Source organism: Mustela putorius, unplaced genomic scaffold, assembly GCF_011764305.1.
Source record: "Mustela putorius furo isolate JIRA1106 unplaced genomic scaffold, ASM1176430v1.1 tig00003909_pilon_pilon_pilon, whole genome shotgun sequence".
Taxonomy (NCBI): domain Eukaryota; kingdom Metazoa; phylum Chordata; class Mammalia; order Carnivora; family Mustelidae; genus Mustela; species Mustela putorius.
This window is the reverse complement of record NW_025422057.1, coordinates 33,598,283-33,619,996: the sequence shown is the minus strand read 5'-3', so window position 1 is coordinate 33,619,996 and position 21,714 is coordinate 33,598,283. Positions and strand designations below refer to the sequence as shown.

Genomic DNA, 21,714 nt, shown 5'->3' with positions numbered 1-21,714 from the left:
TGTAGGATTCTCTGCTCAGTGGGGAGCCTGCTTCTCTCTCTCCCTCTGCCCCTAGCTCACCCCCAGGCTCACTCACATGCTCTCTCTCGCTCTCAAATAAATAAATAACTTTTTTTAAAAAGATGACTTTGTGGAGGGGCAGGATGTAGGAAGGTTCTGCAGACTGAGGGGAGAGGGAAGCAGTTGATAGTGGGGAGGGGGTATCGGTGAGGAAGGTCAAGGACAAGGTAGACACTGAGGACAGTCACAGATGCCACTACCTCCCCTGATCCTCCCCACAGCTCCAGGAAGGAGGAGAGACAGAGATGATCTTTTCCATTTTGAAACAAAGGAAGCTGAGAGAGGTTATGTGACTTGCTCACCATTACCCACTTACTAAGTGATAGAAATAGGTCCTTAGGCTCCTGAACTCCTTCCATTTTACAAGCAGCAGGGGAGCACAGAAGTTATATGGGTAGAGTATGGGAGATGGGACACAGACCCTCTTGTCTGAGGTATGTGTTATTTTCATTATTTGTTAAAGAGCAGCATTCTTAACCTTTTCATGTGCCACAAGCTCCTTTGGCAGTCTGGTAAAGTCTGTGGATTACTTTGTCAATGATTTAAAAAATTTTTAATTAGGGCAAATACACATAAGATAAAGTTTATCACCTTAACCATTTATAAGGGCACAGTACAGTGGCGTCATGTATGTTCACACTGCTGTGCAGCTATCCACAGAACTCTTTTTATCTTGCAAAACTGAAACTCTTTATATATTAAACACTAATTCCCCAATCCCTCCTTTCCTAGCCCCTGATAACCACCATTCTACTTTCTATCTCTATGAATTTGTCTACTCTAGGTACCTCATATAAATGGAAACTGTTGGGCTGGCAGGAAGGGCTACTAAAGATGGCAGAAGTTCCCGCCACAAGACCTGCGCTCGGACAGGAGAACAAAGGTCCAAGCAGGAATCTGAGACCCCCGCCCCGGGCTCCTGTGGACCAATGGGATCCCGATGAGCAGGCGGGATATCCAAATAAGGGAAACTTGCCAAAAGACCCCTGAGCTTTCCCCAAGACCCCCCTCCTCCCTGCCTTGGGCGCGACTTCCCCCACTCTGCTTTCCAGAGTTGTGGAACCTCGCTGGAGGGTGCCCACCTCCTCCCGGTGCAACTTTCTCGGCTCCCCTTCACCTGGGCCCTGAAACTTCACCGGAGAGAAACTTTAATAAACCTTGCCTTACACCACTTCGCGTGGTGTTGTGTTTATTTCGTCGGAAAACTTTACATTTGGTGCCGAAACCCGGGAAGGAGATTGAGCCCCCACCCCAGTGGGGAGACTCTCTCCTTTCCCTAGCTGGACCGGACCTGCCTTTCCGAACGCCACTTCTGAAGCCGTGGTGAGTTTCCCTGATTCTGCGCCCCCTTCCGGAAAGCCCTGCCCTAATCGCGGCGGCGTCCCTGCCGGTCACCAGGTGACCTCCGTGACTCCGAGAGGCTGGGAGATGTCCCAACCTCTACGGCAGTCTACACAGTTTTTCCTCAACCCAGTGGTGGACGAGGGGACGCCTTCCTCCAGCTCTCGGGTTGCCTGGCAACGAATCATGGGGACCTCCCAATCCAAATTCGACTCTGAAACACCCCTAGGGTGCCTGCTGACCAATCTTAAGACCCTGGAACTGGACCAGGACTTGCGTAGGCGACGTCTCATACATTATTGTACCATCGCTTGGCTGCAATACTAATTAGACAATCGGTCCCAGTGGCCTCCAGAAGGCACATTTGACTATCAGATTCTCATGGACCTAGGCAATTTCTGCAAACGCCAGGGCAAATGGGTCGAGGTCCCTTATGTCCAGGCTTTCTGGACCCTGTGCTCTCGCCCCTCCCTCTGCTCTCACTGCTCCACCTCTCAGGTCCTCTTGGCCCGCTCCCCTCCCCCTACCCTGCCACCCACTGCTCCCAAAGACCCGGACCTCTCCTCCCCGTCTCTCCTCTCTGAACCTCCGGAGAGCTTCACCCACCCGCCGACGAGAGGGGCCCCGGCTCCTCTTCCTCCTCCTCCTTATCGCGATCCCCCACCCCAAGGCCCCTCTCTCCCTACGCCCCCTAATCCTCCCGCCGCTCCAACCACCCCCCTTTTGGTCCCTTCCACCTCTTCCACCCACCCCTTCTACCTCGACTCCCGTCTCATCCCCTCAACCCCCAAAACCTGAGTCTGCTCCTGATGCGGCCCCCCCGGAACCTTCCCTTACGTCCCCTCCAGCCTCCCCTCCCATCTCCACCCGCACTAGGGCTAGGAAACACTCCCCTGAGTTAGTCTGCCCCCTAAGGGAGGCTGTTGGAGCTGAGGGAGTTGTTTGAGTCCATGCGCCTTTCTCTCTACAGGACCTTTCCCAAATTGAGAAACGTTTGGGCTCCTTTTCGGTCAGTCCTGATAACTATATTAAAGAATTCCAATATCTAGCCCAAGCCTATGACCTCACCTGGCATGATGTACATGTGGTCCAGACCACCACCCTCACCACAGAGGAGAGGGAACACATCCAGGCTGCTGCCCGGGAGCACGCAGATCAGGTCCATCTCACTGATGCTGCCATGCCAGTTGGAGCCCAGGCGGTCCCAGCTGTAGAACCAGGTTGGGATTATCGGATGGCCAAGATGGCCGCCAGTGCTGCGACTGCATGGTCCAATGTCTCATAGCCGGCATGCGGGCAGCCTCTAATAAGGCCATTAATTACGACAAGATTAGGGAGATTGTCCAGGCCCCTGACGAAAACCCTGCTATGTTTCTTAACTGATTGACCGAGGCCTTAACCCAGTAAGGCCTTGGACCCTGCCTCTCCTGTGGGGGCCACGGTACTGGCTACTCATTTTATCTCTCAATCAGCGCCGGATATATGGAGAAAGTTAAAGAAGGCTGAGGAGGGCCCTCAGACCCCCATTTCTGACTTGGTGAAAATGGCATTTAAGGTTTTTAATTCCCGTGAGGAGGCGGCTGAGCTTAAACGACAAGCCAGACTCCAGCAAAAGGTTCAGTTGCAGACCCAAACCTTGGTAGCAGCCCTGCGGCCGGCTGGCTCCGGGAGCCAGCAGAGAGGGGCAAACAACCGCACCCCCCCGAGGGCCTGTTTCAAATGCGGGGCCGAGGGACATTGGGCTCGCCAGTGCCCCAATCCAAAGCCACCAACTCAGCCTTGCCCTCAATGCCATTTGATGGGCCATTGGAAATCCGACTGCCCTAACCTCGGGGTATCTTCTGTGCCTCAACGTGGGGGACCCCCCTGAGACACTAAGTCCGGCCTTTTAACTGCTTGGATTGGAGGACGACTGACGAAGCCCAGACTTGGCCACCCCTCTCACCCAGGCCGAGCCCAGGGTTACGCTCCAGGTAGAGGGTAAGTCCATCTCTTTTTTGCTGGACACAGGGGCTACCTACTCTGTTCTGCCTTCCTACTCGGGACTTACTTGAACCTCACCAATTAAATTACTGTTATGGGGATCAATGGGACCTCCTCCAATCCTAGGATGACCCTTCCCCTTACCTGTAGCCTGGATGGGTTCCCCTTCTCCCACTCGTTTCTAGTCATTTCTTCTTGCCCGGTCCCTCTACTGGGTAGGGACATTCTCCAGAAACTGAGGGCAACTATCGTCTCTCTCCTTCTTCTCCTCCCTCCACCTCCACCCGTCTCATCCTACACTTCTCCACTCCCTCGACCCCCGCTCCAGATGACCTACCTACTGTAGACCCTCAGGTGTGGGACATCTCAGAGCCCATCATCGCTTCCCACCTTACCCCAGTTAAAGTACAGCTTAAGGATAACTCTAAATTTCCCTCTCGGGCTCAGTTTCCTATTTCCTTAGCCCACCACCGGGGCCTGAAACCCATCATAGAATGGCTTAAACGTCAGGGACTCCTGATCCCCATCAGTTCCCCCTGTAACACCCCTATCCTCCCAGTACGAAAGCCCTCAGGGGCTTATCGACTGGTACAAGACCTTAGGCTTATTAACGAGGCTGTGGTCCCCCTCCACCCAGTTGTTCCTAACCCCTACACACTATTGTCTCGCGTTCCCCCAAACACCTCTCACTTTACTGTACTGGACCTAAAAGACGCCTTTTTCACTATCCCCCTGCACCCTGATTCTTATTTTCTCTTTGCCTTCACCTGGGAGGATCCCAACACACACGTTTCTGGACAACTAACTTGGACTGTCCTACCCCAGGGGTTCAGGGATAGCCCCCACATTTTCGGCCAGGCCTTGACTACAGATTTACAGCAGTGTGCCCTTAAGGCCAGCACTCTACTACAGTATGTGGATGACCTCCTCCTCTGTAGCCCCTCCCTCTCGGTCTCCCAAGACGACACTTCCACCCTACTTAATTTCCTGGGGGCCAAGGAATATCGAGTCACCCCCTCTAAGGCCCAATTGTGTGCCCCTTCGGTCACCTATCTGGGCATACTTCTGACTCCCACTTCTAAGTCCCTTACTGGGGACCACATAAGATTCCTCCAAGAACTCCAACCTCCCCAAATGGCGGATGAAATACTATCTTTTCTTGGGTTGGTCGGGTTCTTTAGACATTGGATTCCAAATTTCTCTATCCTGGCCCGTCCTCTGTACCAGGCAGCTAAAGAGACCCCCCAGGGTCCCCTGACTGATCCCACTTCAATCCGCCAGTCATTCCTTAAGCTGAGAGACCGCCTTACCACCGGGCCAGTTTTAGCCCTACCTGATCTCTCTAAACTGTTCCATCTCTACACCGATGAGCGCTCCGGCTCGGCCACCGGCCTCCTAACACAACAGGTGGGGCCTATGCATAGGGCTATAGCCTACCTATCCAAGCAACTGGATGCCACCGCCCGGGGATGGCAACCTTGCCTCAGGGCCCTAGCGGCAGCCGCTTCTCCCCACCGACTCACAGACCCCCTTAGCCACCGATCTCTGGCCCATCTGACTCCTCGTCTCCAGCTATTCCATCTGCTATTCCTAGAAAACTCTCATATCTCTCTCTCTACCGCCCCCTGCTTAAACCCCGCGACTTTACTGCCTATACCCTCACCCACCCCGGAACCTGTTCACTCCTTCCTACAACTTATAGAAGACCTCACTCCTCCCCATCCCAGTCTCTCTGATCAACCACTATCCAACCCTGACCGCGTGCTCTTTGTAGATGGCAGCTCCCTCCTGGCCTCAGATGGCCAGAGGCACGCTGCTTATGCTGTGGTCACTATGGATGCGGTATTAGAGACAGCTCCCCTCCCAATCGGAACCACTTCCCAGAAGGCTGAACTTGTAGCTCTCACCAGGGCATTACACCTGTTGAAGGGACAACGAGTCACCATTTACACTGACTCTAAATATGCCTACCTCATAACTCACACACACTCTGCTCTTTGGCAAGAACGGGAGTTCCTAACTACCAAGGGCACCCCTATAGTTAATGGGCCCCTCATTGCCAAGTTGCTTGAGGCCCTTAGTCTGCCCACTGAGGTAGCAATTGTCCACTGTCGAGGCCACCAAACAACCAGGGATCTGGTCTCCCTAGGCAACAACAGGGCAGACTCAGTGGCCAGACAAAAACGGCCCTAAATACCCCTGCGTCTCCTATCCTCTTTCTTAACACCCCTCACCAGCCTTCCTACTCTACAGAGGAAACACAAGCCCTCCAGGCACAGGGAGGAAAAATTGGAGATAAGGGATCTACATTCAGGACAGGATTGCCCTGCCAGGCAATCTGGCGCACACACCCTAATTACTGACATCCACCGATCCCTCCATATTGGCCCAAAGGCTCTCCACCAATTTCTTCAGCCATTGTTCTATCATGCTTCCTTATCTAAAGTAATTGAAGTTGTCCACAGGGCTTGCAAGACCTGTTCCGCTGTGAATTCACAGGGAGGAATCCGCAGACCAGGGCCTAACCATCAGCTCCGAGGCCATCAGCCGGGGGAAGACTGGCAACTGGACTTCACTCACATGCCTCACATGCCTCCCCATAAAACCTTTCGCTACCTATTAACCTTGGTTGATGTGTTCACAGGTTGGATCAAGGCATACCCCACGGCTCGGGAAACAGCAGACATAGTGGCTACAATACTCATCGAGCACATCATCCCGAGGTTTGGATTGCCCCGGACCCTCCAGTCAGACAACGGACCTGCCTTCATCTCCAGTGTAACCCAACAGGTAGCGGAGAGCCTCAACATAACCTGGAAACTTCACATCCCATACCACCCACAGTCATCGGGTAAGGTAGAGAAGGCCAACGGGCTGCTCAAAGCCCAACTCACCAAACTTACCCTAGAGACCTGTCTTTTCTGGCCCACACTTCTGCCCCTGGCTCTCACCAGACTCCGGGCTACGCCCCGCGGGCCTTCGGGCTTAAGCCCATTCGAATTACTGTACAGCCGGCCCTTTCTTATAAATCATAGCCTTCCGGCCATTTCGCCACCTCTTTTATCCTATCTACCTTACCTTACTCTCCTCCGAGCTCTCTTAAGGGCTCACGCCGACCTGTCATCCTAGCCCCTAGCGACCATGCTTCCGAAGGGGGTATACGAGATCTATCCCCTGGGGACCAGGTCCTCCTCAAAAGCTTGCGGCCAGACTCCTTACAAACTTGGTGGACTGGGCCTTATACAGTTGTCCTTACCACCCCAACTGCTGCAAAACTGTTGGGGCACTCTGCATGGGTACCTATCAACAATCTCAAACGGGCACCCACAGAGACTAATTGGACTTCCCAGATGGCAGGCCCCACCAAACTCTGCTTGGTTAGGGCCCCTTCTCATATTCCTTCTAATCCAGACAAGCCAGGTGGAATCATGTGAGTCTAGCTGCATGAGGGGTTCAGGTACTTCTCACTATTTTTCAGCCTTTACTTATATGCCTGCAACCTGCTCCCAGGGAAAGGAACCGACAACCTGTATGTATGACCAGAAAACCTATTGGGTCTCTGACCTTGTGACAGCCAAACGAGGTGTTGCCCCCTGCAACATCTACCCCAGGTCTGGAAAAGTTTGCTGGACCTATCTGGGTCAGGTCGGCCTCTCCGATGGGGGGGCCCAGGACCAGGCTAGCCGTGAGCACATTAAAACAGCAGTCACGGACCTGACTAAACGACTCCAACCCCCCAACAACCTGGTCTATAAGGGCATTAATCTCGGTAGCATCCAAAAATCCTCTACCACTGAACAACTGACAGTGGCCCTCCTGAACTCTAGTTACAACCTATGGCAAAATGTGTCAAAAAACGGTGACAGTGACTGCTGGATCTGTTTCCCTTTTTCAACACATTCTAACATTGTAGGGATACCCCTCCCTATGGATTGGCCACTCCCCAACTCCACGACCACAAATAGTATGGTTCATATTGGCCCCATTGGGGAAAACATACCTATTATTAATGTGTCCTCCCCCCTTAGCACAGCAGCTGCCAACATCACTAACTCCTCCCTCCTGTACTGTACTCCCTCGGGAATATTTCTCTCGTGCCCTCAGGGAATCTATCGCTGTCTGACCACTAATGACTCCCTGGGCTGTATATTCATCCTACTATCTCCTTCTACCACCATTTACTCTGAATCCCAGCTGCTGTCCATCCTATTCCCCCAACACTGTGAAGAAAGGGCCGCCTTCCTCCCATTCATAATAGGGGCAGGAGTAGCCATAGGGGCGGCAACTGGAACAGCAGGGATAGGAACCTCCATAGACTTTATTACAGACTCTCCCAAGCCCTGAATGATGATATGGAACAGGTTGCTGACTCCGTCACAGCCCTACAGACGCAAGTCACCAGCCTGGCAGCCTTAGCTCTATAGAACCGACGGGCCTTAGACCTTCTGACCGCCGAAAAAGGGGGCACCTGCCTATTCTTAAATGAAGAATGTTGTTACTTTGTTAACCAATCAGGTATAGTTACTTCCAAGATCAAAGAACTCAGGGATCGGATCAAAGCACGGCAGCAAGACACGTCCTCCTGGGGCCTGGACCCCTACAACTGGGTAACCTGGCTGCTCCCTCTGGCAGGACCTGTATGCATAATCCTCCTTCTAATCTCAGTTGCTCCCTGTCTTTTCCGGTACTTGCAGGGTCGCCTACAAGAACTTGCCCGAGTATCCGTCAATCAACTCCTCCTCCAGCCCTACTCTCACCTGCCCACTTCCGACTACCCCTATGACGACGCCCCCTGTCAGCAGGAAGTAGCCAGAAACGAGTGGACGCCCCTGACACCATTATATTAAGCAAAAGGTCGGAATGTTGGGCTGGCAGGAAGGGCTACTAAAGATGGCGGAAGTTCCCGCCACAAGACCTGCGCTCGGACAGGAGAACAAAGGCCCAAGCAGGAATCTGAGACCCCCGCCCCAGGCTCCTGTGGACTAATGGGATCCCGATGAGCAGGCGGGATATCCAAATAAGGGAAACTTGCCAAAAGACCCCTGAGCTTTCCCCAAGACCCCTTAAAAGCCCCCTCCTCCCTGCCTTGGGCGCGACTTCCCCCACTCTGCTTTCCAGAGTTGTGGAACCTCGCCCGAGGGTGCCCACCTCCTCCCGGCGCAACTTTCTCGGCTCCCCTTCACCTGGGCCCTGAAACTTCACCGGAGAGAACCTTTAATAAACCTTGCCTTACACCCACTTTGCCTGGTGTTGTGTTTATTTCGTCGGAAAACTTTACAGAAACATACAGTATTTGTCCTTTTGTGACTGTTTTTTTACTTGGCATAATGTCCTCAGGGTTCATCCATGATGTAGTGTGTGTCAAACATTGCTTCTTTTTCAAGGCTGAATAGTATTTAGTTGTATGTATATACCACGTTGTGTTTATTCATCTGTCAGTGGATACTTGGGCTACCTCTACCTTTTGACTATTGCAAATGATGCGCCAAATAATGTTTTAAAATGCACGAAATTATATATGTGTGTGTGTGTGTGTGTGTTAGATATAACATGATCACAAAGGAAACCAATTATATTGATATAAAATTATCAGTGTATATTTTAAAAGCAAATTGTGACATAGAAATGCATGAGCTCCTTTACTAATACAGTAAATAAGATATAGAAGATAACTGCCTTAATTTTGGAATGGCTATGAGTGTAAATAATGTGATTTTAGTTACAAAGTCCCAGGCTCTACCAACATTGCCGATCAAAGGAAATGCTAAATTGCAGTTAGAGATTTGTGAAAAGGAAGAAGTGATTATTTCCTGTACTGGTCCAGGAGGCCCTGGAATTCTCACAAGTCCTGGAAAGTGGGAACAGCCTGGGGCCGAGAAGAGATCACAGCTTTGGGGGTTGGAGGAAAAGTTCTTTGGCCATCCTGGCCTGAAGTGAGGACTCCACCTTCCAGCTTCTTGGTTTGGGGCAGTCTTTCCCTGGCTTAGCCGAGCTCTGTGAACTTGGCCAGGTTGTTTAGCCTCTCTGAGCGTCAGTTTCCCCACTTGTGATTAGACACCCACATGCATCCCTCAGAAATGGAGGCTTGCTATGAGTCCTGGGGCTCCTTTAAAAAGATGGATAAAACCAGGTGAGCATCTTGGTCCAGGTTTATCTAAATCTCAAAATCCCATCCTCCATCCATAATGGATGACAGGATGGCAGGCTCTTTACATCCACGCTTTCCAGAACCTCATTTTCTTCCTGCCGGCCAAGGTAAACAACACAAGGCCAGACCCTGACTTTTCCTACCATCCTAGCCTTTTGGGAGCCAAGATTGGCATCTGTTTTCACAGACCCTAAATTGTCTAAAACTTTTACATACCAAGGGGTGGTCTGGCATCCTATCAGGGGTCATAAAAGACCATAGCCAGCAAAGATAGGGGATCAGCAGGGTTATCCTTGAACAATTAACTAGAAAAAGGAAGCCACAGAGGGAAGTTTATATGCAGGTGTCCAGGCATTCCAGCAATGTGCCTTAAGATAACCAAATCCCTGGCCAAGGGTGATGGATGGGAATTCGCCAAATTTGTGGCTTGCTGCGTTGGCTTGGCCTGTTTGATATTGAACATCTCTTACTGTAATACTTTTCCACAGTCTGTGAAATGGGATAAAGTCAGCGAGTTCACAAGATTGCGGACTGTTTGAGACTGTTGGGGAAAGTTGCTATCCACACTGAGTGAGGTGTTCCCGGGAGGGGATGGGCTGGCTCTGCACCCCAAGGCCTGCTTGCATGAGTTGATATGCATGGCAGTTTGGCTGTTGGTTGAGGGAGGAGGGTGCAGGGTTTCTTTGTCATTGTTATTACTCTCAGGAGTGCCTGGGGAAGGAGGAAGAACGGAGGAAGTGGTCCCTGTTTTTGTCCCCCTTGTCATAGAGATGGCCCTCTGCCAGGGAGACTTTTTGAGACTGTGCCCAAGTGCTGTTATTTCAGAGCCCAAGGGACAAAATGTCACACTGAGCAGGCAGAGGACAAGTTGCCCCCACTCCCCTTCCATTCTGCTGAGACTGAACAGCAGCCCTGCAGGTCCAAGGGGACCACCGCAGAGTCCCTGCAGAGGGCAGTGGTGTAGTGGGGACAGGGCATGGTGCTTCACGGGCGGGGGGTGGAACTGGGGGGAGACCTCGAGCAGAGTCCTTTGGGAATTCTGAAAAAATAAGTGTTGGGAGAGAGGGGACCTAAGGCCTAATTTGATGAGCAGGTGGGGCTGGGAGCTGGTAAGAGTCAACTATTAACTAGCCCAACATTACCTCATTTGCACCACTTCTGCTTGGAGACTGGGACATAATAAGTAAAGCCTCAGCCTCATTTTAAAAAAAGAAAAGAAATTCCTCTTCTTTTTCTGAGTCTCGGGCATAATGAAGTATTACACACATAACTGCTTACTAGTAATGCTGTCATTGTTGAGGGCTCGCTCTTCCATCAGCTGTGTCAGAGAAAGGTTAATAGGGTTAACTTGCTGCCTGTCAGAAAGCTGAGACTCAGGCAGGTTTCTCTGGTCTCAAAGCTCATACTGCCTATTCTAAGACAGCTCTTCCCTAGATTTGCCTTTGATAATAAGAAAAGAGCTTTAATAAAATAAACAGAACTACTGTATGCCCCAGAACTTTTACTGCTAGGTATATACCAAAAAGAACCAAAGACTGATGATCAAACAACAATGTGTACACAAATGTTCATAACAGCAGTGTTCATAATAGCCAGAATGTGGAAATAACCCACGTATCCACAAACCGATGAATGGGTAAACCAAATGTAGTCTGTCCACACAATGGAATATTATTCAGTCACTAGAAGGAATGAGGTACTGATACATCATAGAATATGGATGAACTTCGGAAACCCGGTACTCAATTAAAGAAGCTGGTCATAAAAGACCACACATTACATGATTCCAGATATATGCTATGTCCAGAATAGGCAAATCCATGGAGACAAAAAGATTAGTGGCATAACACCCTCTAAGTCCATCCATTTGATCACAAATGGCACAGCCTCACTCTTTTTTATGGCTGTGTAATATTCCCATACATAAACCACATATACCTTATCCATTTGTCTATGGATGAACTCAGAGGTTGCTTTCATAATCATTCTGGATTAGACAGTGGTGATAGCCGCACGACATTGTGAGTGTACTAAATGCCATGGAATTGCACACTTTAAAATGGTTCAAGTGGTGAATTTTATGTTATGCTTATTTTATCACAATGAAAAAGAGAAGAAAACAGCAAGGAACAAATATTTCAATAGAAAATACTAAGCACATTTCAGAGGCTTTTTTCCTCAACAGCCTATTTTCTCAATATTTAGTACTATAATGTGTCCCCCATCTTGGAACTGGTTAGGCAACTTCACCTCAGCCGAGCGCCAGTGGGAATCGGGCAGAAAACATGGCTCGGAGGGCTTCCTTCAGTGCCTGTGAGGGGAAGAGCTGGAGGGCCAGTTGGAGCTAAGTCCATTTGTGTATTAGTGCAAGCCTGGCTCCTCAAGATTCTCAAGAGTTATTAAGACAAGGGTAATTCCACTCTGGGTCTCTAGAACACCAGTTTAGATCTCTTGATTTGCTTTCTGCCTTTCTGCCTTGTTATGTTGCAAGTCACGTGTTCCTTGATTCCTTCCTAGAACTTGGAAGATTTTAAAGGAGTTTTGGAGGGCAGACCCAGTTTCATGATATAAACTCACATTCTCCAATGTGCCTACTTAAGACATGTCTCTGAACCTAGGACCACGTGTTGAAGGACAAGGGATCCACCGAACAGCCACAACATCAGATATAATCAGATAGGATGCTGGCCCTCAGGTTTTTCAACTGTGGTTATTATGAAAGTCAAATATGATAATGTGTGAAAAAGCATCTTATGAATGAAGATTTTCTGTGTAAATGTTAGCCACTAATTATTGTGTTGGCTGCAAGAATCCCTTGTGCTAGCTCAATGCTCATAATAGCAGCTAACATGTACTATACATACGCACCAGGGACTAGGCTGGCACTCCATACAATGTCCTTGTACACAGAGAAGGTCAGGTGTATTTTAGTCCCAACTAACAAGGGAAGCCGCTGAGGGACAGAGATAGTCAACAGCTTATCCACGTCCAAGGCCCTGGAGCCAGTACGTGATGGAGCCATGGTGTGACCCCAGCAGGCTGGTACAGTCTACAGCACTGCCTCTTAGGTACGGTACATCTCATTCTTCATCTAACGGCCGGAAATCAATCAAGCTGAACTGAGGGATGTAATCAACACTTTTGAAGTGAGTATCCTCGGATGAAATGACACCCACAATCACTGGCGTCAGTGGAAAGCTGGTTGTTAGCATCTCTTTACAAACCCACAGCCAATGCCATCCATCAGTGGCTTAAAACCAACTGTAGTGGGACTATTTATACCAGGGACATTAGCAAATCTTTCCAATCAGGGTTTTCTCCTCTTCTTCCTCCTCCTCCCCTCTCTCCCTAACCCCCTTCTTTTCCTCCTTCATTAGAGAGCCTGTTAACAGTTACTAGTGTACTGCTGGCTGCAGTGACTACTTTTCTTTTTCCCTTCCCTTTGCTTCCCTTCCCTTCCCTTTCCTTTCTTTCAAGAGAAAGGCAAGGGAGGGGCAGAGGGAGAGAGAAAAATCTTAAGCAGTCTCCTCATCCAGCGTGGAGCCTGACGCCGGGCTTGATCTTATGACTCTGAAATCATGACCTGAGCCGAAATCAAAAGTCACATGCTTAACTGATGGAGCCACCCGGGCCCTCCAGCAACATTTCTATTAGCAGGTAGAATTACTAATCATATCTGACAATGATAATAAAAGCATTTTTCCTTTATTTGCAAACTTGCAAATGCAAAAGGATTCCTCTTGGTGAGTATCAGTTTTGGAAGGATTGAAGGAAAATCCTAACAGAAAGAAAACTGAGGGCAGCCCCTGGGTTTGTGCTTTTGCTGGGCTGCTGCTGTGGTCTCTGAACCAAACACAGGACACCTAAGTTGTGTTGTCTCACCCTTCGAACAAGGTAGGTAGTATATGCTATTCTTGTCTGAGTTTTAAGCCAGAGGTAACTGAGCCATAGAGAAGTAATCTATCTGCCTGAGCTAGAAAGTGGCAGAGCCGGAATTGGAGTCCAGAATTCACCCTCTCAGCCACCAGACTTTATGACGTCAATATCTTTGTTTTCACCATTTCCCTTAAGTACTACTGTCAAGGATCTTCTCCAATATCCTGGCAAAAATTTAAGGTCGTGGGAAAAGCCACCAAAGCCAAACCATGTCAGTGATTTGCTCACAGATTTAAAAAGCCCCCCTATTTTCAGTCTTGTCCTAAGATGTCAGGAACCCCTGACCTAGCAGGAGCTAAGAGAGGAGCTGGCCCAGAGCAGGAGAAAAAATGGGACCAAGGACTCTTGGATAATAAATTCATCACCTGTGTTTGGAGTACCTACTATGTGTCAGGCATCATTCATTCAGGGCGCTGAGGATAAAGAAAAGCCAAAGCGGTTAAGTCTTTGCACTGAATGGAGCTTCTCCCCTACAACAGCAATAATGCACATTTACTGAGTCACGGACATACTAAGCTAAACACTCTGCTGAGCATCAATACTCACCATTTCAGCTCGTCCTTGAAGCAGCATGCTGGGCTAAGAGCATGACCAGCTGGTAGCCTTGACAAGTTACTTGACCACTCTGTGGTCATTTCTCAGGGTGTGTCAAATGGGGATAGCATTATAACTACTTCACCGGTTGTTTGAGAATGAAATGAAATGATAATATGTTTAAAGGTGCTTAGCGTAGTTTTTCATATGTGATCAACCATCTGTGCTAGCTTTCGTTGTTAATAACTTTAAAGATAAACACTATGATTAAAAATTTTTATTATTGGGGCACCTGGGTGGCTCAGTGGGTTAAGCCACTGCCTTCGGCTCGGGTCATGATCTCAGGGTCCTGGGATCAAGTCTCTCTGCTCAGCAGGGAGCCTGCTTCCCCCTCTCTCTCTCTGCCTGCCTCTCCATCTACTTGTGATTTCTCTCTGTCAAATAATTACATAAAATCTTAAAAAAAATTATTATTTCATACATTTTCTCAATGGATTTAAACTAAAACAAAACAAAACAAAACAGTTCACGCAATTCTTCAGCCCCTCATCCTCCAGCTGTGGCAGTTGCTAATCTGTTCTCTATATTTATGAGCTTGGTTTTTTACATGTTATTGTATCTTTTAGATTCCACATCTAAGTGAGATTATACAGTATTTGCCTTTCTCTTTCTGACTTATTTCACATAGCATGATATCCTCGAGGTCATCCATGTTGCAAAAGGCAAGATTTCATTCTTTTTTATGGCTGACTAATACTCTAGAACCTACGTATATTTATATATATTCATATATATAGGAATCCATTCATTCATCAGTAGGCACTTAAGTTGTTTCCATATCTTGACTATCATAAATAATGCTGCGATGAACTTGTGGCTGCAGGCATCTTTTTGAGTTAATGTTTTCATTTTCTTCAGATAAATACCTAGAAGTGGAATTGCCGGGTTATAGGATAGCTCCATTTTTAATTCCCTCTGTACTACTTTCCATAGTGCCTGTACCACTTTGCATTCCCACCAACAATGCATTCTCCATATCCTCAACAACACTTGTTATCTCGAGTCTTTTTTTTTTAAGATTTTATTTATTTACTTATTTGATAGAGAGAGAGAGAAAGATCACAAGTAGGCAGAGCTGCAGGCAGAGAGAGAGATGGAAGCCGACGAGCAGAGAGCCCAATGTGGAGTTTGATCCCAGCACCCTGAAATCATGACCTGAGCCTAAGGCAGAGGTTTAACCCACTGAGCCACCCAGGAGCCCCTCTAGTCTTTTTTTATTTTATTCATTCTAACAAGTGTGAGGTGATATCTCATTGTGGTTTTGTCTTGCATTTCCCTGGTGATTAGTGATGTTGAGCATCTTTTCATGTACCTGTTAGCCATCTGTATTTTTTCTTGAGAAAAATGTCTATTCAAACCTTTAGCCCATTTCTTAATCAGATTTTTAACATGTTCTTTAAGATTTGGATATTAGTCCCTTGTCAGTGATATGTTTTGTAAATATTTTCTCCCCTTCAGTAGGTTGTCTTTTCATGTCGTTGACGATTTCCTTTGCTGCACAGAAGCTTTTTAGTTTGATGTAGTCCCGCTTGTTTATTTTTGTTCGTGTTGTTTGTGTTGCTTGGAAACTGTGGTCAGTGCCATTTCACAGATGTGGAAACTAAGGTTCAAGTCCCACAATTAACACTGAACACCTAGCCACACTGTCCTGGGAGTATCCAAATGAGAGGCACAGAGGAACGAAGTGGAATAGGCTGGGTGTCTCTTGCTGAGCTGGGAGAGAAAAGAGGGGAAGAAGGAAGGCAGGGAGAGAGAAGTCTTCTGCAGGACTATGCAATGTAAGGTGAAGCAGTCCAACTGCCAAGTATGAATGATCCTGGAAAGACCAGGCCTGATCTCGGATTGGCCTGAGCTCTGGGCCATCTCCTTTGAGAAACCTTTCTTCACGGCCCCTACTCCCACCATCTCCACCTCCCATCCCCACTGTCCCCTGCCAGCCTGGTTAGGTTGATCCTCAACCTCAAATCCCACATTCCCACAGCTTCATAAGGCTAACCCTTTCATAGCAGACACACACACTGCACTATGACTATCTGTTTGGGTCTCTTTGTGCCTTTGAATGTCAGAAATCCAGTCATCTCTCTAGTCCCAGCACGTAGCACTCCTGGTAGGGGCACATTAGATGTCGGCTAATCTGGACAGAGCTGCATTTCTAATCAGGAAGAGAGTAAAAGTCTGGTCTTTCACCTCTAGGAGAACTTTATACGCATACACACTTATTTACAAAAAGGAGTAGAGTATCATGGCCTTTCCCTACTAATATCTAAATGATATGAGTAGGAAGCTCATGTTTCTGCATTATACAGAGAAATTGTTATAGAGTTTATGTCCTTTGATGGGACCTCTGAACAAGGTGTCCAAGTTGCTCAGTGTTCTAGAAACATCACGGACTGCCTGTTGTTTGGATGTACCATGATTTTTGTAACCGTCAGAGAGCACTTAGGTTGTTTCCATTTTGACTCTTCCAAGCAGTGCCCTGAGGTCATTTCTGAACCTACAGCCTTGCACTCTGGTGAAGTGCATTCCTAGAGGGAAATTGCAGGGTCAAAAGAATTCTCATAAAGGTTCTATTTTAAAAAACTCAAATATCAGAAAGTGCTTATGTGAAACCTTGGCTACTGACAGTTACCTCAGAGGCAAATACCTCAAGTACCTTTTCCCCGGACGTGCTGTTTATCTGTTCTGACTCAACATTGGGGTTCACAACTCGTCACCCGGTTATCTCTGTGGTTGACATTGCAGCAAACAGCAGGAATGCCCAGGAGAATGTGTCAAGAGAAAGGAAAGACAAAGTCAATGGCAACAAGAACAATAATATTGAAGAAGCTGAAACAGCAAACGTGGCTTGGGGCCGAAAGGAATGTATGGCTGAGCCAAAGGGAGAGGGAGAATTAAGCTAGTTTCTACCTGAATTAAGGATCTTATCTTGTTTTTCCTCTGAAAAAGCCAGAATACTAGTAAATAGCAAGATTCTAGTGGGAAAAGCAAGGTTCTGAAGTAGGGAGAGATCCCCAGGATCTATCTCCTTCTGTTGTAGGGGAAGAGATGAGGGCGGAGGGGTTCACCGCCTTGCTGGAGGCTGCGTGGCCCGCGGGCAGTGTCAGGAGGCCCGATGCATTGTGAGCGCTTGTTTTGCCGTCTGGGCTGCGTCTTGGCCTCTAGCCTTCCTTCCATTGGTCTCCACTTATCCCTTTATAATTACTCTACTTAGGCAATATGGATTGTTCATTCAGAGCTGGAACTTCATTTTCTCATTTCACTGAGTTTAAATAGAGATGACAGGGCCTATTCTTCATGTGTAACAATCAGAACCAATTATGACTCTTTTTTTCCCTCACGTGAAAAAACACACCGTCCTTTTCAGAATGCAGTGTTTGCATTCTATGGCATAAACAGGCCAGTGAGAACAATAATATGGCAATAAAACCTCCAGAGAAGACATACGCTGAATGTAATCAAGTAAGCCCAGTTATTCAGGGTTGGAGAAATAATGCTATGGATACAAAATAAAGAATAAAAATAGCTCAGAGGACACTGAACTCATGGGTACGAGTCAGGGCACACTCATGTGTTTTCAGCCCAGAGGTATGATCAGCTCCAACAAGCTTGATATCTTTCTGTCTTTGGAGGTCCAGATAGCAAGTGCCTAGATACTTCCTTGGTATTGAACCCAGAGTTACAAAACTGCCCAAATTGTGACTCGCCAGACCAGAAAAATTTCCCACTTTTCCTCTCTAGCAGAGAAAACCCGAGTCAAGAGCTACTATAAGTATTCGTTGAATTAATTACTCACCCATCCGTCCATCCATCTGTTGAGTTCCTACTACGTAGGCGTTCAGTTGGTGAGTTCGGAAATAGCTTCTTAATTGGAAATAATGGCCAAGTCCTGACTTCTGTCTTTACGATATCCCTGTGTAATTTTTCCTTTTTATAGAGGAGAGCCAGTCCTCTGAGGTTTTTGTCCATCTGTGGAATTAAGTGGATGTAGTTGTTCTAGAGGTTTGAACGAAGAGAAATAATCGAATATAGAAGGGAATCTCATTTTTCTTGTACTGCATCTTTAAAAAGCCCTTTTTTTCTTTCCTTTTTTTTTTTTTTTTTAAATCCAAAAAGGAATATTTGCCAGTAAGCCTTTCAGTGAAGCAGAAAGAGTTCCAGTGGAGTGAACTGCCTAGGAAGACCGTCCTTATTTAGGAAAGAAATACTGTCAGAGGGCCATTTCTCATGTACTGATGATCCTGGCTTGATTCTGTACTGGAGGCAGCTGACAGCAGTGCCACTGGGAAACGGTTTCCTCAGACACCTCAGGTGCTCTGGCCATGGCCCTGCCGTTGACCTCTCTTGGCAAAACTGTCTGTGTTTCAGGTTTTAGAGACTAAGGATCCCAGACAGAGTATTTACCTGAGATCCTAGAATGAGTTTAGAGCATGTTACTATCTGAAAATGAAAGAAAAAGAAATGACACAAAATGTGTAAGATTTAACCACCTCCCTGGCCATAAGATCTGCAAGGACAGGGATTGTGTTCATTGCTTTAGATCTAGTGACTACCAACATGAAGTTGAGTGCTCAACACCTATTTGTTTAATTAATAAATACTACCGCTGCAGTCTTCCCAGGAAATAACCCTAACGTTGAAACCGCAAAGCAATGGCAAACACATCAGACTTGGAGTGAGAAAGTCCAAGTCTGATTTCTGGCATTTCTACTTACAAGCTGCGAGCATCAGTTTTCACATCTGTAAAATGGGGTCAGTAGCATCTAGCTCACAGAGCAAACAGGAGGATTAAATCATATAGCATATTCAAGAAGCCTGAGCACAATGCCTGGCACAGTGATGTGTGCTTCATAACTGTGGGGTCTGTTAAATAAATTTAGAGGATCACATAAATCTTAGCAGGAGGCTACAGTGACTCTGAAAAGGAATCACCAGTTCAAAGTGTAACCAGTGAGAGGACCTGGGTGGCTCAGTCACTTAAGCATCTGACTCTTATTTCTGCTCAGCTCATAAGTTCAGGGTCATGAGATCAAGCCCTTTCTCAGTCTCCACGCCCAGCAGGGAGTCTGCCTAAGATTCTCTCCCCCTGCCCCTCCCTTTTCTCACACTCACAAATGCTCTCTCTAAAGTAATAAATAAATAAGTCTTTTAAAAATGAAGTAAAATAAAATGTAACCAGTGAAAGAGAAGCTAAAATCACGAGAATTCCAGCCTTTCCGAATGAAGCTTAGTGGCAGACATATTTGGTAAGGATACAAAGACTATTTTAACAAGAGAATCTGTGGATAAAATTTGCTAGTATTCATTTTGTCAGTTTTCAGTGCAAACTTTTATTTTCATCTGAACAAAACATCTTTCCTGAGTTATCAGATGATGGCTCGTGAAGATTTTCTTTCAAAGTTCTTATTAAGAAAAAATTTCCAAAACTTAGAAATAAGACAAACAAGTTATTGCATGCTTTGTTTCAATGTCAGAGAACTGTCTGACAAAATAACTTTACAACTCTCTGATGCTCTAAGTAATTATCATTTTGTTTGGCTTACTATTTATTATCTGCTAGAGTCTAAATGTTTGTGTCTCTCCAAAATTTGTGTCGTGAAGTCCTAACCCCATTGTAGCTATCATTTGAGATGGGGTCTCTAAAGAAGGGCTTAAGGCTAATGAAAGTGAGGTCCTGATTCGACAGGCTTCGTGTCCTTATAAGAAGAGACACCAGAGATCTCTCTCTGTCCCCATCACCCCACATGCATGCATCCAGGAAGGTCATGTGAGGACATAACAAGAAAACGGGCATCTACAGCTAGAAAGAGCCCTCACTGGAAATTGAAGTGGCCAGGGTCTTGATCTTGAACTTGAAGCCTCCAGACCTGTGAGAAAATAAATTTCTGTTGTTTCAGCCACCCATTTGTTGGTATTTTGTTATGTCATCCTGAGCTGACTGAGACAACTGTTGCTTAAAGTCCAGACTCTGTAATTTTGAATATTAGCTTGTAGAAGACTGATTAAGTTGTTTTTTCAGTAGGGATGTAAATGATTTCTGTTTATAGAAAGGAGAGCCCCCAGGGTTACAGTTTTATTAACTTGTAGGACATTAACCATTTTTATGTAATGTTGTAATCTGAGCCTCAATTTTCCTGCTCTGTAAATGCCACTAATAGCTTCTCTTTCATAGTGTTGCTGTAGGATTAAATATAAGCACCTTGTATTTGTAGGGCACTGCCTAGCACACAGTAAGCTCTCAGTTAAATTATTCTCACTATGATTGTTGAGATCAGAGGTCCACAGCCATTTTGTTAGGTTTGTACACTGTTTAAAAATATTAGTGGCAGAGCCGCCTGGGTGGTCCTGTTGGTTTAGCGTCTGCCTCTTTGTTTCGACTCAGGTCATGATCTCAGGGTTGTGAGATCCAGCCCCATGTTGGGCTCTGTGCTCAGTAGGGAGTCTGCTTGAGATTCTCTCTCTCCTTCTCCCTCTGCCCCTCCCTTGCCTTTCCCCCACACCCCATATAAATAAATTAAAACAAAACTAGTGGCCACCAGGTAAAGGCCAGGATATCTCACATATTTCAGATTTTGACTCCTTGTAAAGGATCAGGCAGCACAAGGCTTAAATACCCACATGAAAGTCAATGACTTTAAGTGGGTGGCATCTTCCCTTTGGGTTGGGCAGGGATTGTTCCACTTGCCATAGGCCACACCCAAGTCTTTTGTTCCTTTGTGTTACCAGTCTTGACCTTAAGGTTTCAGTGTCTGGGTTAGAACATCATCCCCATTATTCTCTAATTAAAATAACCTTCACAGTTTCCAGAGTCTTCTGAATCTGGACTCCTACCCAGTAGAACTCTAATGGTACTTTAAGGAAGCTTATAGACTGTTGGTATGGGAGATTTTCATGGGACATTGCCCCCTTCTCATATGTTCCTCAGCCCTGCAGGAAGGGCATGGTATGCTTGAGCTGAGTGCTAGGATAGGACATCTTCCTGATGGTCTCTGAGATTGTCATATCCTGGCCAGACATTCTCCATGAGTTAACAGCTTGTACTTGAGCACTGGACCAGCTGCTGAGAACAGCGAATTTTAATATCGAGCTCCCACCTATGCCAGCCACTTGAGGGGGACCATCCTGTAGAACCCTTCAGACCATCTGAAGTAGGCGTCACAGGTCCATAATCTGAAATTTCAGAGCTCTAGAAACCAAAATTCTTTTTATTAAAATTTTAGGTTAGCAGGTTAGCAAAGTCTGACCTGAGCCAGCCCGAAACTATTTGCAGTCTTTATTTATCCCACTAATGTAAACACTCACATTTTGCTGTAGAAATACTGATGTGTTTGATACTGGGTTCTGCCCAATACCCGCTGGAGACTGGCATTCACATTGAACTAACTTACCTCGTTCCTCTCTTCCTTCCTTCCTTTTTAAGATTTTACTTATTTCAGAGGGGAGGTGGGGAGACACAGAGAGAGAGAGTGATAGAACAGGGAGAGAAGCAGAAGGAGAGGGACAAGCAGATTCTGTGCTGAGCATAAAGCCCAACCTGGGGCTTGATCCCATGACCCTGAGCTCATGATACGAGTGGAAATCAAGAGTTTATGGATTAAGGGACTGAGCCATCCAGGCACCCCTAACATTAAACTTTCTAAGCTTAGAACACACCT

The 21,714-nt window shown here is 46.9% G+C and overlaps 1 protein-coding gene across 1 annotated transcript in view; it reads left to right on the top strand.

The window, feature by feature from the left end:
* Positions 1 to 8,058, top strand: part of LOC101693826 (syncytin-1-like) — a 58,206-nt gene extending 50,148 nt beyond the window's left edge. The window contains exon 3 of the mRNA XM_013054557.2: positions 6,029 to 8,058. Coding sequence (XP_012910011.2) covers positions 6,526 to 7,728 — 1,203 coding nt within the window. The 5' untranslated portion in view covers positions 6,029 to 6,525 and the 3' untranslated portion in view covers positions 7,729 to 8,058. The remainder of the gene's footprint in view (positions 1 to 6,028) is intronic.
* The last annotated feature ends 13,656 nt before the right edge of the window (positions 8,059 to 21,714 follow it).